The sequence below is a fragment of the Pongo abelii genome, chromosome 1, assembly GCF_028885655.2.
Source record: "Pongo abelii isolate AG06213 chromosome 1, NHGRI_mPonAbe1-v2.0_pri, whole genome shotgun sequence".
In the NCBI taxonomy this organism is placed as follows: Eukaryota; Metazoa; Chordata; class Mammalia; order Primates; family Hominidae; genus Pongo; species Pongo abelii.
Genome location: NC_071985.2, coordinates 19107011 through 19125283, shown reverse-complemented (window position 1 = coordinate 19125283; position 18273 = coordinate 19107011). Strand labels below are relative to the sequence as shown.

General features: G+C 45.9%; 1 protein-coding gene across 1 annotated transcript in view; it reads left to right on the top strand.

The window, feature by feature from the left end:
• GALNT2 (polypeptide N-acetylgalactosaminyltransferase 2) overlaps positions 1-18273 on the top strand; it is a 216511-nt gene that overhangs the window by 130994 nt on the left and 67244 nt on the right. The window contains exon 3 of the mRNA XM_024247364.3: positions 6723-6876. Within this exon, the coding sequence (XP_024103132.1) occupies positions 6723-6876 (154 nt within the window). The remainder of the gene's footprint in view (positions 1-6722; positions 6877-18273) is intronic.

The window sequence follows — 18273 nt, the reverse complement described above, 5'->3', positions numbered from 1 at the left end:
ATAAGGGCATAGGGGGTTACATCAGAGAGGCAGGGGCATTCTGTTTGTGTTCGGTCATTTCTGCCTGTAAATATCAGTTAATTTGATAGTAGTGTAGGACTTTTGCTGTGGTCATCTCATTTAGTTGTTATAACAACCCCAGAAGTGGAATATTATTTCCATTTTATACAAACCAGAGTGTCAGAGGGAGTCAGTGAGCCAGGCTCACCCTCATGCTTGGATTTTGTGCTCTGTATGTGTGTGTGTGTGTGTGCATGCGCACGTACGTGCGTGCGTGTGTGTGTTCGGCTCCTCCTCTGCTCAAGTCCTTGAATCCTTATTGGTGACACAGCATTGGCCTGGACCCCTGTTGGCCAGCTCTGCACCCTCTGTTCCCCCGTGCTCCAGCCAGCGATCTGACTGATAGGGTAGGCAGGCTCGGGAGGGCTGACAGGCTTTGCAGTGGAACACATTTAAAAAATGCCTGCAAATGAGCGAAAGAGGCGTAGGAGTAAGCGTCCAGCGCAAGACCACAGCATGTCTCAGATGCGGCTGGATCGGCGCACAGTGATGAGGTGTGTAAGAACTAACACGAAGCTACGTTCCTCCCAGTCACGCGCAGGATTGGATTCCTTTTCATGGTCAGCCTCCGGTACCTTCAACCCAGGACGAGACCCTCAGTAGTAAAGCCGTTGACAGGTGCTTGTGGACTGTGCATGTGGGATGCTGGGGTGCTGCGGGTGAGGCTGTCTGTGAGGTGAGGAGCTCCGTCTTCACCTGGGTGAGAAGGGGAGCCTGTAGCAATACGAGGAGTGGTGTGTGCAGGACAGCAGCCCTGGAGAATACAAGGAGTGGCAGGGGCAGGACCAGCAGCCCAGGAGAATACGAGGAGTGGTGTGTGCAGGACAGCAGCCCAGGAGAATATGAGGAGTGGCACGGGCAGGACAGCAGCCCAGGAGAATACGAGGAGTGGTGTGTGCAGGACAGCAGCCCAGGAGAATATGAGGAGTGGCACGGGCAGGACAGCAGTCCAGGAGAATACGAGGACTGGCAGGGGCAGGACAGCAGCCCAGGAGAATACGAGGAGTGGCGCAGGCAGGACAGCAGCCCAGGAGAGTACGAGGAGTGGTGTGTGCAGGACAGCAGCCCAGGAGAATACAAGGAGTGGCAGGGACAGGACCAGCAGCCCAGGAGAATACGAGGAGTGGCAGGGACAGGACCAGCAGCCCAGGAGAATACGAGGAGTGGCAGGGACAGGACCAGCAGCCCAGGAGAGTACGAGGAGTGCTGTGTGCAGGACAGCAGCCCAGGAGAATACAAGGAGTGGCAAGGACAGGACCAGCAGCCCAGGAGAATACGAGGAGTGGCAGGGACAGGACCAGCAGCCCAGGAGAATACGAGGAGTGGCAGGGACAGGACCAGCAGCCCAGGAGAATACGAGGAGTGGCAGGGACAGGACCAGCAGCCCAGGAGAATACAAGGAGTGGCAGGGACAGGACCAGCAACCCAGGAGAATACGAGGAGTGGTGTGTGCAGGACCAGCAGCCCAGGAGAATATATGAGGAGTGGCAGGGGCAGGACAGCAGCCCAGGAGAATACGAGGAGTGGTGTGTGCAGGACAGCAGCCCAGGAGAATACAAGGAGTGGCGCGGGCAGGACAGCAGCCCAGGAGAATACGAGGAGTGGCAGGGGCAGGACAGCAGCCCAGGAGAATACGAGGAGTGGTGTGTGCAGGACAGCAGCCCAGGAGAATACAAGGAGTGGTGTGTGCAGGACAGCAGCCCAGGAGAATACAAGGAGTGGCGCGGGCAGGACAGCAGCCCAGGAGAATACGAGGAGTGGCAGGGGCAGGACAGCAGCCCAGGAGAATATGAGGAGTGGTGTGTGCAGGACCAGCAGCCCACGAGAATACGAGGAGTGGTGTGTGCAGGACCAGCAGCCCAGGAGAATACGAGGAGTGGCGTGGACAGGACAGCAGCCCAGGAGAATATGAGAAGTGGCAGGGGCAGGACCAACAGCCCAGGAGAATACGAGGAGTGGTGTGTGCAGGACAGCAGCCCAGGAGAATACAAGGAGTGGCGCGGGCAGGACAGCAACCTGGGAGAATACGAGGAGTGGCAGGGGCAGGACCAGCAGCCCAGGAGAGCGAGACCCTTGTGGGCCGAGTGCTTCTCAGAGGACATGGCCATGCATGTGTGGAGCAGGGCAGTCTGTGGGACCACCTGAGGGTTTGACTGGGACTAGCGCAGACCTCATTCCAGCCCAGGTAGGTCGGCATGGGGTCGCAGACAGGTGACTTGTTCTGTCTTCAGAATAATCAGCTGTAAGCTTCTCATTTTTACTGAATCAGGGGTTTCAAGGCTGGTAAGGTCAAACAATTCCTTCTTTGGTTTCAAAGACCACATCTAAGAGAAGTCTATTGTCTAGAAAGAAATTTCCTCAAAAATATTTTCATAACCTTATTTAATAAGCAAACTGTTTTCGCAGCCCTTCTTAGGGTAATGCTGTCTTTCTTTGCTCATGTTATTTAAATACCTTTCTCATGTTATTTAAATGTATGTTTTATTTTCCTGTCATCTTTGGTGATGAAGCTAGTTTCTGCCACCTCATGTAAAATGTTACATCTTTGAAGTATTTTCCATCAGCTGCTTCTGCTTAGCCAAGTCCACTTTCCCGAGATTCTCATATATTTTTATTTTCTAAAGCTCTTTAATTTCCAGAACTATTTTTAAAGAGTTTTAAAGAGATGATAAAAGCACAAGATGATGTGTGGATGTCATGTCATATTTTTAGGAAGGCAATATATTCTGACGTTTTGTTGGTTGTTTTGTGGCTGTTTCTCTCTAACCTCTGTCTCATACCCTACTCTGTGTACCTCTCGCCATGTCCCTGTTTGCGTGGGGTTGGGCTGGGACACATGTGCACTCTGCAAACCTTGTTTTTCATGGATTTTCCTGCCTTTGCCTCCGGGGGTGGCTTCAACCCTAGCAATTCTATATAGTACAGAAATAACCAATTTTAGTAATGGTTCTTTAGCTTAGCATTTTCCAGATTATGGGTTGTGACCCATCATTAGGTGGTGAAGCCAGTTTCGGGAGATACCTAAAAAAAAATAGAATAGATCTGTTCATCGCATGTAGTGAGGGTAAGTTTGGTATTTTGAGACTTCTGTATTAGTTGGGTATGTATGTTTGCATTGTGACACCTGGGTCACAGTGTTAAATGTGTGTCATTGTCAAGCAAACTTGAAAGCCCCTGTAGTATTCCAGTACTGCTAAGCTTTTATGAAAGAAATACTGTTGATAGTCTGTTTCTAGTAAAACAGCTGTGTGTCTCGGGGAGATTGCCACAGGACAAGGCAGGGCCCACGGCAGGGTCCTGTTGAAGATGCTCCTGTGTCAAAGGAAGGGGGCAGGGCAGGGTACCGCCCAGTAGGCTCATGTAGTCTTTGGGTGCTGAAGAAAGATGCTATTTTTGTGAAGTTTCAAGGGCTTCTCCTAGTTCATTTTTACTCATGATTCAAATCTCAGTTCAAATATTCTTTCTGCAGGGAAGCCGCCCCTGATTTCCCAGTCTAGATAGGATTCCTCTGTTAGATGCTTCATTTTTCACCCTCAGAGCACTTAGCTCAGTTTTTATTGATACATTTATTAGTATGGTCATTTAATTCTTTTTTTTCTTTTTTTTTTGAGATGGAGTCTTGCACTGTCGCCCAGGCTGTAGTGCAGTGGTGCAATCTCAGCTCACTGCAACCTCCACCTCCCGGGTTCAAGCGATTCTCCTGCCTCAGCCTCCCAAGTAGCTGGGATTATAGGTGCCTGCCACCATATCTGGCTAATTTTTTTGTATTTTTAGTAGAGATGGGGTTTCACCATGTTGGCCAGGCTGGCCTTGAATGCCTGACCTCGTGATCCACCCACCTCGGCCTCCCAAAGTGCTGGGATTACAGGCGTGAGCCAGTGTGCCCGGCCTAGTACAGTCATTTGATTCTTGTCTGTCTCCCTCCACCTCCTAGAACATGAAGTCCGCAGCATGGGTCACAGGCCTGTGTGTGCTGATTCTCCCTGCAGGATCTAGCATGACACCTCACGTGGAGTCACCTAGCATGCACCGCAGGCCAGGGTCTGAGCTGCCCTGTGACTGATTGGCATTAGACTTCTTGCAAACCCTGTGCTGTGACGGTCTTATTCCAGATGGGTGGTGAGGGTGTGAGAGCACAAAGAGATGTATGGGTGGAAATGGGACTGAAGCTTCTAGAGCTGTGCAGAGGCCTTATCCCATGGCCACTGCTCTCCTTGCACACAGGCCCACACCAACCAGAGTCCTCAGACCTTGCTGTCCCCAGCATGCCGGTGAGAAGCAAGTAGGCTGTAAGCAGAGTTACATGGTAGGATGAAACCTCTCTCGGGTGGTGGTCTCTTCTCTGGCTGTGCATGGGACTCCGTCATGGTTCTTTATATTCCATAGTTCAGAGTTGCGTGGTGCACGGTATTCAGGACATTAAATACGTTTGTTAGAACCAGCTCATTGGAATTCTGCCGTAGGTGCTGCTGGTTTAGATTTTAACAGAAGCTTCAAAGCCTCTTTTGTATTAGTCCGTGAAAGGATAAACTCACTGGTAAGGAGTAGAGGCTGCTCGCTCTTGAGCGCAGGTAGGTGTTATTTTTCTTCTCATCCTTGAAAATATATGAGGGTGAAGGCAGGAAGATGAGGAGAGAGTGGAGGATAAGTATTTTTAGGATGGTCTTTGCACGGAAAACATGTTTCCAGTAAAATGTTTTGGAAACATTTTATTTGAGGCATAAGAAAATGCTGACACCTTGGCCGGCTCCCACAGGCAGCTGTTTATTGGGGCCGTGGTATCATCGCTGTAGCCAGGCTCGTGGGTTTTGTAACTGATTTTCTATTCGAGAGGCCAGGCTTCTGTGACCTCCCCCCCAAGCATCATTTCCATGGCAACCAGCTGTGATGAGATGGGGGTTCTGACCTCGCAGGACCATTGCAACAAGAAGCAGATGAGCTTTTAGATAGAAAATTTACTCTTCTGTCTTGAACAAATTACATGTAACTGATTCTCAGTTTCCTCATCTCTGAAATAGAGAAAGGAACACAATGGTCCTTCAATTGTGTAATGAGGGATTTCTGTTGGGAAAGTAGATACGGAGGTACACATGCTGTTATCATACCGTGTTTTCAAGGTCAACTGCACGACCCAAGGGTTGACACGCTGCAAAAGAGCTGTCTCCCCCTTGCTTCCCTGTTTCGTGTAGCTGCCGGCAGCCCTGCTTTCCCCTCTCCAACCTTGACTCTGACAGCCAGGCTCTTGCATGCTCCTTAGTCACTGGGCTCCTGGCTGGTTCCTGAATGGGCATGCTCATGTCGACACTAGGACCTTTGCACTGCGGTGCCCTATTCTCCCAGAGAGTTGCATGCCCACACCCTGCCTTTGTTCAGTTATCTGCTCAAAATCATCTTGTTAGGCCTTACCAGACCACCCCATAAAGAACAGGAACCCTGTACTCCCTGCCCCCATAACAGCCTTATGTTTCTTCATGGCAGTTCCAACCACTGGAAATTGTATGAGTTTCATGTGAGCAGGGTTGTTGGTGGTGTTTATTATTATTTTTTAGTGTGTCATATCTATGAAGTGGAACGTTGTAGGCCATTAAGTCCTCATGAAGAACCTTTTGTTAGTCTATTTACTTATTTTGTAGGAAACTTAATTTCAAACAATGAATAGCATATCCAAGATCATATAGGTGGCAAATGGTGAATGGTGCATGATTGAAACCCAGGTTGACACATAATCGTAAATGTTCTCCTTGCCTCAAGTCTGCCTCTCCTTCCACCTTTCTTCTGCTGTTTGAGCATCCTGCCTTCCTGCATTTCTCTGGCTCTGCCTTTATTATACCTGGGCGCATCCTGACTTCACTCGCCTAGCAGTGCTCTCGTCTCAGTGCTCCTTAGTTGCCAACACTGCCTCTACCCTAGGGTAGAGCTCCTCAGTGCAGTGGTGTGTTCTTGGAGAACCTTGTGCCTGGCATTCTAGGGTTCAGGCCAATGCCAGGGGACAGGCAGGCTGCCTTGGCTTCCTTCCTTCCAGGAAGAGAACAGGTATGATGTGTGTGTTAGGAATGGCCAGGCCCCTGCTGTGCATATGAGGACACCTCTGGGAGCCACATCCTTCACTTTCTCCCCATGGGGTCAGGCATACTAACAGCTGCAAAAAGGACCCCTTGACAAGGTCTCACCAAAAGGTATTTTGATATCCTGTTCTTTAGGGGTTATTTTTTGTATAAACATTTATTTTTGTGTTACCTGATGTTACATGATGGAATACCTTATGTGCAGTTTATACATGATCTTCTTCACCCTGCCTGAGATAATGTCAACATTATAATCCCTGGAAAGGTGGGACAAGCTGAGAACAGCTCCTTTTATAGAAAACACGAATGATGCCACAGTTATGGGTACTTTGATTTTACTTTGTTCACTGGACAGATGCCTGTACACCAGGCTTTTAACTTTCATGCTGTAAATGGCAAATCTGCAGTTTCCTGTTCTCTAGCTTGTAGACAGGATGATGCTTGCTTGTGCTGTTTTCAGCTAGTTTGTTGTTTAAAATGGCCACTATATAAAGAAGCCATGGAAGTGATTTCTTGAGTTAACACTTACTGCAGTCTCTCTGATGAGCACTTGGTCACATTTTCCCTCATCCCTACCCTCTGCTGTGCTCTTTTTAGGGAAAGTACGGTGGCCAGACTTTAACCAGGAAGCTTATGTTGGAGGGACGATGGTCCGCTCCGGGCAGGACCCTTACGCCCGCAACAAGTTCAACCAAGTGGAGAGTGATAAGCTGCGAATGGACAGAGCCATCCCTGACACCCGGCATGACCAGTAAGTACCCCACTAAGCACCTGCTGCAGCTTCATTTGCTTTCACGCAAACCAGTATGTCGCTTTCACCTGTGACGCTAGAACTTCCCCATTACTCTGGGAAATTGAATGTGTGTTGTAAAACTAGGAAAAATCCTGAGGTATGTGGCAATGGAACTTCACCCGTAGGCAGTGGAAGGATGGTTCTAGATTCAGCTCTAGTCTTTAGGTGCCCTGTGGCAGTGTGTAGAGGCTGTGGGTTTCTGGCTAGAGCATGGAAGTCAGAAAGAGAGTTGTGTGACTGGCTTTATATTTAGTGATCACTTGTTATTTTTATGATCCATTCACAAAAGTGCAAAATTTGTCATTGTTCCCAACCGTGGAGAAAGAAAATCTAAATTCCTGCTTATTGGGACAGCTTATATTGGAAATGTTCTAAAGATTAGAAAGGAAAAATGAACTACCCAGCACAATAGATGTTAAATTGAGCAGAAACACAGTAGGGACAGGTGCCACATCTCCACACCCTGCACTAAAGGAAAGGCTCTTGTCCACATCTTTCTTTTTATTTTTAAAGATAGGGTCTCACTCTATCACCCAGGGTGGAATGCAGTGGTGCAGTCATAGCTCACTGTAACCTCAAACTCTTGGGCTCAGGCAATCCTCCCATCTCAGCCTCCTGAGTAGCTAGGACTACAGGAATTCACCACTACACCCAGATAATATTTATTTAAAATTTTTTATTTTTATTTTTTGGTAGAGGTGAAGTCTCTCCATTTGCTCAGGCTGGTTTTGAACTCCTGGCATTAAGTGATCCTCCCGCCTTAGCCTCCCAAAGTGCTGGAATCACAAACATGAACCACTGCTCTCCTGACCTCCTTCTTTTTCTTTCTTTTTTTTTTTTTGGAGACTGAGTCTTGCTTGTTGCCTAGGCTGGAATATAGTGGTGTGATCTCGGCTCACTGTAACCTCTACTCCTCTGCTTCCCAGGTTCAAGCAATTTGTGGCTCAGCCTCCCGAGTATCTGGAATTACAGCTGCCTGCTACCACACCTGACTAAGTTTTGTATTTTTAGTAGAGACGGGATTTCACCATGTTGGCCAGGCTGGTCTCGAACACCAGACCTCAAGTGATCCGCCCGCCTCGGCCTCCCAAAGTGCTGGGATTGCAGGCATGCTCCACCGTGCCCACCCCTTTTTATTCTTCAAAGATCTTGAGAGCGGAGGATACTTTGGGGTCTATGAAGCTCAGCTCAGGAGTTTGCTAGGCATTTTAAAAAGAGTATTTGTCACCACTTATCAGGAAAGTGATATGCATAACCCTCATTATTATCCCATACCTGTAAGCTTTGCTGATAAGAACCTTAATTGGGAGGTCTTTCACATTGGAATTCTCAGTGAATTAGTCTTGTTTCAGATTATTAAAAAATAAGGAGCTGCATTTTGAAGGCAGCTGTTTTCCTGGGTGCTTGGTATATCTTCCTGCTAAGTTAGAGTCATTCATTCATCAGTGAATGGAATATGGATTACACATCTACCATATGTCAGACTGTGTGCTCGGATCCTAGCATTTCAGCCAGAAAAATCTGGTCCCATTCCAGCTGCTAGGGATGGCAGGTGCACCAGGAAGTGAGGTCGTGTAGCTCCATGGGTTGGGCGGTCTACTTTGCGTGAATACTTTTGAGGCACTCAGAAGGGTGGGAGGGTCAGGACAGGTCCCAAGAGGGGTGAATTGGGTGGGGACACCCAGGAAGAAGGAAGTGCAGAAGCCCTGCCAGGAAAGCGTGGGGCTCCCAGAGAGCCAGCAAGGGTCTAATTTCACGGACAGGAGTTTCAGGGATTGATGGGGGAGGGAGAGGTGGAGAGAAACAAATGGCCAGTGAAACTACATTCACACACACTGCATACAGTGAAAGAAGATTTTTCTCTTCTACTCTCAAGGAACTTTATGGACAGTGTAGGTGCCAGTTAACTGCCAGGAGCTTCCTTTCTTAACAGCTTTCTTTGGGTTCTAGTCAGCTCTGTTCACCTATTCCAGCTCATATTTAAGAAATATGTAGCTTTACAGTTTTTTTAGGGCCAGGGAAAAGTGTGTGTGTGTGTTTGTGTGTTAATATCTGATACATATAAGTATATGTAAACATACATATCTTATATAATAGTAAGAATCTCATCATTTTCCTAACTCCACTCCAAAAGATTGTCTTTGATTAATGTTTCCTGTCATCCATTAATTTCTTTTCTAAAGCCAGCTCTACTCAGTCCTTATGCTGTCCTGGTTAAAGTCAGCTTGACTAACTGTTTAGTATTGTGTCTAAAATAAGGGGTGGCAACCTGGGGTCCAAGGACCTCCAGGGAGCCATGCATGGGCTTTGGGATGTTGTCAAAGTGTTGAGGCCAAAGCTGTGTACAAGATCGCAAGTGTATATGTAGGTGCGTTTCTGGGAACAGGGTCCTTCACTTTTTTCAGAGGGTCCCAGGTGTGTACTTCCCCACCGCCAGCCCATCCCAAGGCTAACCAGGCCAAGCAGCCCGTGCCAGGTGCTTCTCCGGCCCCCACCCACATGATCCACACAACCCTTTAAGATAGGCTTGAAGCTTATCTTCATACACAGAGAGGAAACGGAGGCGCCCGGAATGTTGATAACTTGCCCAGTGATTAAGAGCTACTGACTTAAGACCAGAAAGGGTCCGTGTAGCTTTTAAGAAGGGCTTGGCCTAAACTCAGGGGAATAAAGTCTAGCAGAATCTAGTGCAGAAATCTTCCCTGATGACTTCAGTCGACTGCTTGGCATGACATCTCCACGAGATGGTCTGAATTTCTTTTCACCATGTGGGTTAAGAGCTAGTTTTCCCACAAGATTTTATCTTTACATACTTACTTATCCTGTGAGCTGAGAGAAGAATGGTGTTCTTTCTCATGGCTCATCAGCATGTGGGCTGGCTTTCTCATCTGCCTCCCTTGCAAGTCCCTACAAAGTCCCCAAAACTATATGTACATATATTTTTTTTTCAAAGTTTTTGAAATATGAGTTTGTCCAAACAGATGTTTGAATATTCATCCCACAGTGTGGGATGCATTTTAGGTGGGTTTAATTTTAGTTCCAGCCAGTGTGTCATGTTCATTTGCATGTGTTAAAGGGGCAGCTGGGATGCCTTCCACATTTGTTGGATTTGGGCTAAATTAAAGTCTATCCATAGTCAATTGGATGCCTAGAGCTGAGCCGATTTAACGTCTCAAAGTGTAAGCTCTAGAATTACCATTCTTGTTGAATGTCAGGTTAAGAAGATTGGGTTACCTCTTTGAATTTCTCTCCCAATATATCTAATGGAGAGCTATTACAGAATTTGACCTTTCTGTATAAAATGTTTTTCGTCTCTGCAGTATCTACCTTCATGTTGATCTATAGAAATTCTTGCACAGTAGAATTCAGTCTTTAGTTTCAATAAATCTGAAAGCAGTACAGGTGGAGGGTAATTAAGAATGAGGTGTTTGGAGTCCTACAGACCTGGGTTGAAAATCTCAGACCCTCCAGTTCTTAATTCTGTGACCTTTATCATCTATAAGATGATATAACATTGCTCCATCTGTAACCTATGAAGATTAAGCAACACGTTTACATGGGCTGGTTGCCCCTCCCCTGAGCCACCTCAGTGAGGTATCCCTTGACCATCTTCCCTAGGAGTTCAGCCCCCTGACCCCCACTCCAAAACTTCCCGTCCCCCTTTCCTGCTTGATTTTTCTCCACAGTTCCTCTCACCACCCACACACTGTGTATTTTACTTATTTTTTTCTTCCAAATAGTGAGTTATTATATCCAGGGTTGTTATTCAGACACCTCCGGGTACTCAGTAAATTCAGTAAGTATTTGCTGAGTGAGTGAATTGTTTAGCAGAGTGCCTGGCATATATTGAGTACCCAATAAATCATGCAAGATATGAAGAATCATAAAAGAATACAGGAGAAGGAAAGGGGGAATTTTAAGTATAAAGGTCATGTGAACTCAAGATGGGCCACAAATAATCTCATTGTGTTTGTGTTCTCCCAGGGCTGGAAAACTGCGATTATAATCCACCCCTTATTACCCTCAAGGATAGATACAAGGAATAAGGCTTCAGAGCCTCCCAAACAAACAGACAAACAAAAGATTCTGGGCTATGCTTTATTACCTTTCTAGATATATAAAATATATTGTACCAAGAAGAAATATTTACATGGAATCAGGAAGCATACAAAATCCAGCTGTGAGTGAAATACTAAATACTATGTATAGGATATATTAGGTCCTCTTAGATATTAGAAAGATGATAGCCCATCTTGTTTTTTTTTTCTTTTCTTTCTTCAAGGTCTCACTCTGTCACCCAGGCTGCAGTGGTACAATTTTGGCTCACCGTAGCCTTTCCCTCTTGGGCTCAAGTGATTCTCCTGCCCCAGCCTCCTGAGTAGCTGGGACCGTGGGTGCACATCACAATGCTAGGCTAAGTTTTTGTAGAGATGGGGTCTTACTGTGTTGCCCAGGCTGGTCTCAAACTCCTGGCCTCAAGCCATTCTCCCGCCTTGGCCTCCCAAAATGCTGAGATAGTAAGTGTGAGCCACGGCATTCAGCCCCATCCTAGTTTTGAAAGCACCATTTCTTTTCTTTTTATTTTTTTGTATTTTTAAATTGATATATCATAGTTGTTATCTATCTTGGGGGTACATGTGAGATTTTGATACCTGTCTACAATGTGTAATGATCAAGTCAGGGTAATTGGAACATCCCTCACCTCTAACAGTGATCTCTGCATGGTTTCTCAATTTAAAAAAATAATCTTCTTGCTTGGAAATTTCAAATAAATTATCAAGACTTAAAAGCAAATTAAACCAATGGGAATTCTGAAGTTTCTTTTTTGTAATAAGTGTTTGTTTTCTCTCTCTCTCTTTGCATTGGGAAGCTGTTCTTACTGTCCAGGCAGAAGGTAATGGAAAGTACTATTGGTGGTGGTGAGAAGTGGTCTGGTGGGCGATATTCTGAAGGTGGGGCCAACAGGATGTGCTGATGGACTGCAGGGGGGTATGGCTTGGAAGAGGGTGCCAAGGATTGTGGCTGGCACAAGGGAAGACCTGCAGTCTCCTCAGCTGAGATACAGGGAGGCTGTGAGTGGAGCAGGTGTGGGGAAATGTGGACATGTTAATGCTGCTCAGTGTAGGTGGACCTGTTTTGTAGGTGGTGGGATATGTGTCTGGTGTTCAGGAGGAAGGTCTTAGCGGGAATGTAAATTTGGAAATGTTCAGCGTATGGATGGTATTTAAAACCATGAGGCTGGGTGTTAAGCCCAAGGGAATGGATGCAGACAGAAGAGGCCCAAGGCCTGAGCCCTGGACGATTCCAGCATTGAGATCTTTAGCTGTGAATCTGGAGCCAACGGCTGACACTTGAGGACAGTCTAACACTGTAGATTGCATACTATTTTAGGCTGTGTTCCCGTGATCAGGAGATATAATTTCATGAAGCTATACGACTGTGAAGCTAAAAGGAGCCTCAGGGGAGTGTCTAATTCAGTGGTTCTCAGCTTCGAGCTGTGCCACCCACCCAGAGCGAAGATGGAAATGTGGGGGTGGAGGATCGGGGGTTGTTAGAATACCCGTGGGGTGCTCCTGGCATTTACCACCAGGGCCCAATGAAGCCACATATTTCGTATAGCCCAGGTTGGTCTGGCACATTGAAGAAACTGTCCTACCCAAATGGCCACAGGGCTTCCTGTCAAGCCCTCATTTACTTATTTACCCCCATTAGTTAAAAAAAAAGCATGTTGAAGTTGTTTTTTTGTTTTTTTCTGTTATTGCTCTGAGTCATACCTGCCTTCTCCATCAGCCAGCCCTCAAAGGCAGGTTGAAAGCCATCACCTCCTGAGCTTTGTAGCCCATACAGGCCCCACCGGAAGTCTCTGTTCCTCTGACTAGCAGCCGCATGGAAGTATGAGTGTGTTGTGGACTGAATTGTGCCCCCTCAAGTTTCATACATTGAAGTCCCAAACCCCAGAGTGACTGTATTTGGAGACAGGTCCTTTGTGGAGGTGATTAACGTTAGAGGAAGTCCTGAAGGGTGGCGCCGTGATCCACCTCATCCTGATCCACCTGTCCTACAGGGCAGGTGTCCTTATAGAAAGAGGAAGATGGAAAGAGAGATCTTTTTCCCTACCATGTGAGCACACAGCAGAACAGGGCCACCTGCAAGCCAGGAAGAGGCCTCACCAGGAACCAGATCTGCTAGTACCTTGATCTGAGCTTCCAGCCTCCAGAACTGTGAGAAATACAAATCTATTGTTGGGCCAGGTGCAGTGGCTCACACCTATAATCCCAGCACTTTGGGAGGCCAAGGCGGGTGAATTGCTTGAGTCCAGGAGTTTGAGACCAGCCTGGGCAACATAGCGAAACCCCATCTCTACAAAAAAATACAAAAATTAGCTGGGCATAGTGGCTCACGCTTGTGGTCCCAGCTACTAGGAAGGCTGAAGTGGGTGGATGGCTTGAGCCTAGGAAGCTGAGCCTGCACTGCACTTCAGCCTGGGTGGCAGAGCAAGACCTTGTCTCAAAAAAAAAAAAAAGTCTATTGTTTAAGGTCCCATCTGTGGTATTGTCAGCCCAAGCTGACTAATACAGAGTGGAAATGATACAACATGACCGACAGGCCAGTGGGAGGACCGGCCAGCCAGATCCTGAAATGACTTGGGTAACACTTGCTTCCGTTTTCTCTTAAGCTCTTCTGAAGCCCCTCCCCAGTGTTGTCTGGTTCGGAGGTTCCTGGGGTACCAACCCCTTGATGCCTTCTTTAGAGTATGCTATGCTTAGGAAGTGAGCGTCGTCAGGCTGGAGCGTTTCCAGGATCCAAACTCCTTTCCAGGAGTGTTTTGATTTTTTGCCTGGAAATGCATCTGATAAGAAAATAAAGCAGAGGAACCCAGGAAGTTTATGAAATCTCTTTCTCTCTACTAGGGAAAACTTGGGACAGTTTACTTTGAAATTGTTTACATATGTAAAATGAAATCAGCCTTTAGAGGGGAAACCATTTTCTTTTGTTTTCTTTTTTCCCTTGTCAACTAGACACCATTCCATTTCACTTATTTCATTAAATCCTTTAAAAACGAGAACTGTTTGGTAAAGAAACAGGTTTCCTTCAGGTTTCAAACGTTTAGTTACTAGAAAGCTTTTCTCTGCCTTGCCACCACTACCTTTAAAATGTGGGGTTTTGAAACATTTTTGTGTCTCACGCTGAAATACCACCGCCTGAACCATATCCCTACAAAGGAACCTTCTTTGAGAGGAGTGTGTCCAAGTTGTACATCAAATCGATTTGTCTTTAAGTCAAGAATATGTTGTTTTTACTCCAGTTACAGATTATAGTGGCTCAGCCTTTGTTTAGAAGAATTACTAAAGAACTCTATTTTGACCACTTTTGAAATGTCTGCCTTTAACACAGCCAAAACATAGGTCAAAGCTCTTAAGGGTGTGTTCTTTTATTTATTTTTTAGGGGCATTTTAAGAGGGCAGACATTGAAGGCCTGGGTTGTGCTGTTTACTCTCACTGGAATGTCAGCATTGATATCAGTTGTTTTAAGAGTGGCTAATCAGGATTAAGGATTGTGGGGAAAGGTAAATCCAAACTTCCCATTCTTATTCTGAAAGAACAAACATTGCTGAAGCCAAGAAAAGGTTTTCAGCATTAAGTCAGCCAGCTGGGAGGGAGGCTTTGGCTAAGGCAACTATTAGGGGACTCGGAGTTTTCTTTTTAGGGGGGCAGAAGATCTAGGGAAATCCACACAGCTCCCCAGTGGGAGGGTGATTGGAGATCCAGGCAGTGCTGGAGCTTTGTCCTTATGTTGTACTTCTCGGCAGCTCACGGCATCTCATAAACATGCGCCACTGGCCTCCTGAGATTCTTGTGACGGAACCGCTGCTCCATGGTGGAGCTGGCCCGAGCACCCACTCCTCCCGCATCGATTTGCAGCCCAACTCCAACTGTGTATGCTGCACCATAGGGTCCTGGTGGAGGAGATGGGAGGCCACACGGGGTGTCACAGGTGGGTACAGGCGCTTCTCTAGGCTTAGCTGTTCTGGCTTTGTTGGCATTTGTGGCCGTGGGGCAGGTGGAGTTTGGGTGTGGTGTAACAAGTGGATCTTTAAAAGCTTGTTCAATAATCACAATAACAAAGCAGTTCATTGAACATTTTTTGGTATCAAGGCCTGTGCTCAGCCTTTTGTGTGCATTAATTTTATTTAAGGCTGGGCACAGTGGCTCACACCTGTAATTTCAGCTCTTTGAGAGGCTGAAGCAGGAGGATAGCTTGAGACCAACCTGGGCAATATAGTGAGACCCCATCTTTAAAAACAAAATAATTACTCCAGTGTGGTGGTGTGCACCTGTACTCCCAGCTGCTTGAGAGGCTGAGATGGGAGGGTCACTCGAGCCCAGAAGTTTGTGGTTGCAGTGAGCTATGATCATGCTGTTGCACTCCAGCCTGGGCAAGAGTGAGACTCTATCTCTAAAAATAAAAATAAAAAATTTTATTTACTCTGCATCACCCTCCTGTAAAGTGGGTAGGGATGCTATACTTCTGATGATGTCGTATACCAGTTCCCAGAAGGCCCGGAACTCAGACCCCACTTCCAGAAAGTAGAAGAGTTGCACACAGGAGTCAGGTTCGGCGGGATGTGAGCTCAGTTTGCAGAGCAGAGGTCGCTTTTCCCATTTTTCACATTGTCAGTCGGAACATATTTAGGGAGAGGCAGGCAGCTAGGATATCCTGGGACCTCAAAAGGCACCACCTTGTATCTAGAGAGCCTTAGTCCCCAGGGATTTTACAGTTATTAAGCCATGAAGTTTTATCACTTGTCTATGAGGCGGACGAGAAAGGTGAGCCACTTGCCTGAGCTCTAACAGGGCTCACTGGTGGAGGAATTGGAGCGCTCTATATCCCTGGCTCAGGGTTCTGTCTAATAGTTGTGGCTCCCTTACTGTCTGCTCTTCCGAGGGTCTTTCATACTCCTGGCTTTTAGGCATGAGTCTTGGCATGAGGCCTGAATGCACCTAAAAAATGGAAGAGATGGGTGTTGGTAACTTGCAGCCAAACAACCTCCTAAGGGAAGCTGGCCACATGTTGATGGGATCCTGAGAAATGGAGAAGAAATGGGGTTGTTTTTCTTTTTCCAGCTTCAGATCCTCGAAGAAAATGTATTGGAAGAGTGCACTCTATTTCTGTTCCCTTGGAACATTGCTGATGCTGTTCAGGAAGTGAGACTTCTGCTTGTGTGTTCAGTCAGTGTGACATCTCTGCCTGTCAGTGTGACATCTCTGCCTGCTGTTGGAAGGGTGCTGGCAGGCTCAGTGAGATATATGAGATGTGGGGAGTGGGAAGTGGCCAGCAATAATGGCTCCTTGCTTAACAGGTCCCCCACCAACTCATCCCAGGTTGTAACTTGCATCTGATGTGCACAGTTCACACCAAAGCCATGTCATTATGCATCAGCGTGCTCGTTTATGTTTTGTTTTGATTTTTTGTGTCTTTATAAAACCAACTTCTGGTTTCAACCACAGACCGTTCTTTTTCTTCCCTTGATATGTTTCCTCCTTTTTTTTTTTTTTTTTTTTGACTATTTCAGGCCTTCTCTCCATCTGAATTAAAGAATGCATTGAGACTGGTATAAGTAGACTGTATTGATTTGACTGTAGAGATTTCGTTTGTGTCGATGTTGGCATCTCTGAAGGGCCCATTTCAAGTCTCCTTTTCAAAGATCATTAGCAAACGTATTCTCAAAGCTTAAACCCTGAGTGGCTGCCCACACGTGTGGCTCAGTTTCCCCATCTGTAACTCTGGGTTATGGTTTGGGCAAAAGCACGATGATGCTAAATGAGTTGTGTGATTTGCTTTCTTTATTCTTTAGTCTTTTCTTTCTGCTACCATCCTGGGAATGCAGTGATGGCCATGAGGATCGTCTTTGTTGTCAAGAAACTGTAGTCTACCAGGAGAGGCAGACAAGGAAACAGGCAATTATGTAGCCTAGTAAGGATAACCTAACCACCTCTAGACCATTTACAACAGAGCTCTGTTCTTTCTATTTTAGACCTGTTTGTTAGTTTCTGTTATTTTCTTAGTAGACTGGCCCTTTTATCATTATGAAATGCACTTCTTATCAGTGGTAATGCTTCTTGTCTTACAATATCAGTATAGCTGCACCATCTTTCTTTGGTTTCATGTTTTTGCATGGTATACATTTTCCCATGCTTTCACTTTCAAACTTTTTATGTCCTTATATTTAAAGCGTATCTTCTGTAAGTAGCCTATAGTTGGATTTTGGACTTTCATCTGCTCTAACAATCTTTATCTTTTATTTGGTGTATTTAGTTCTTTTACATTTAATGTAAGTACTAGTTTATTGGGGTTTAACACCAACATCTCACTGGTTATGTTCTATTAGTTCCACCTGCTTTGTGTTTCTTTTTCCCTTGCATCCTCCTACGTTAAGTATTTTCTTCTCTGTTGGTTTGCTAAATTCTTGACTAGTAAGTCCACATGTAGAGCCTAATGTAAATGAATAATTTTATTACTTCTTAGACAGTGCACAGACCTCATAATAATTTACCTTCCACTTACCTTCAGCCCTTTGTGCTCTTGTTGTCATTCAGCTTAATTCTCTCTTTATAAACTCTACAGGATATCTTTTATTGTTTTATGCAGTAAATATTCTTTTGATTTATTCACATATTTATATTCCAATTGCTCCTCATTTCTTATATTTCTATTTGTCTACCTAAGACCATATTCCTTCTGTATTTCATTAGTATTTCTCTTAGTACCAGTATGTTGGCAATGAATTCTGTCCTTTTGTTTGTCTGAAAACATCTTAACTTTACTTTTTTTTTTTTTTTTTTGAGACAGAGTCTCGCCCATGTTGCCCAGGCTGGAGTGTAGTGGTGTGATCTAAGCTCACCGCAACCTCCGCCTCCCCAGTTCAAGTGATTCTCCTGCCTCAGCTTCCCAAGTAACTGGGATTACAGGCGCCCACCACCATACCTGACTAATTTTGTATTTTTAGTAGAGACTAGGCTTCACCATGTTGGCCAGGCCGGTCTTGAACTCCTGACCTCAAGCCATCTGCCCACCCCAGCCTCCCAAAGTGCTGGGATTACAGGCGTGAGCCACCACGCCTGGCTTACTTTTGCTTTTGAAGAGTCTTTTCACTGACTGTGAAATTCTGGGTTGACGGTGACCGTCAGCCCCTTTACGTTCTTTCAGTTGTCTTCTGTTTTTTGTTGTTTCTGGCGAAATGTCTACTGTTCGTCTTGTTCTTTTTGAAGACATTTGACTTTTCCTTCCAGCTGCCTTTTCAGATATTTCTTTTTTTCAGCAATTTTGCCATAATATGCCTAGAAGTTGTTTTC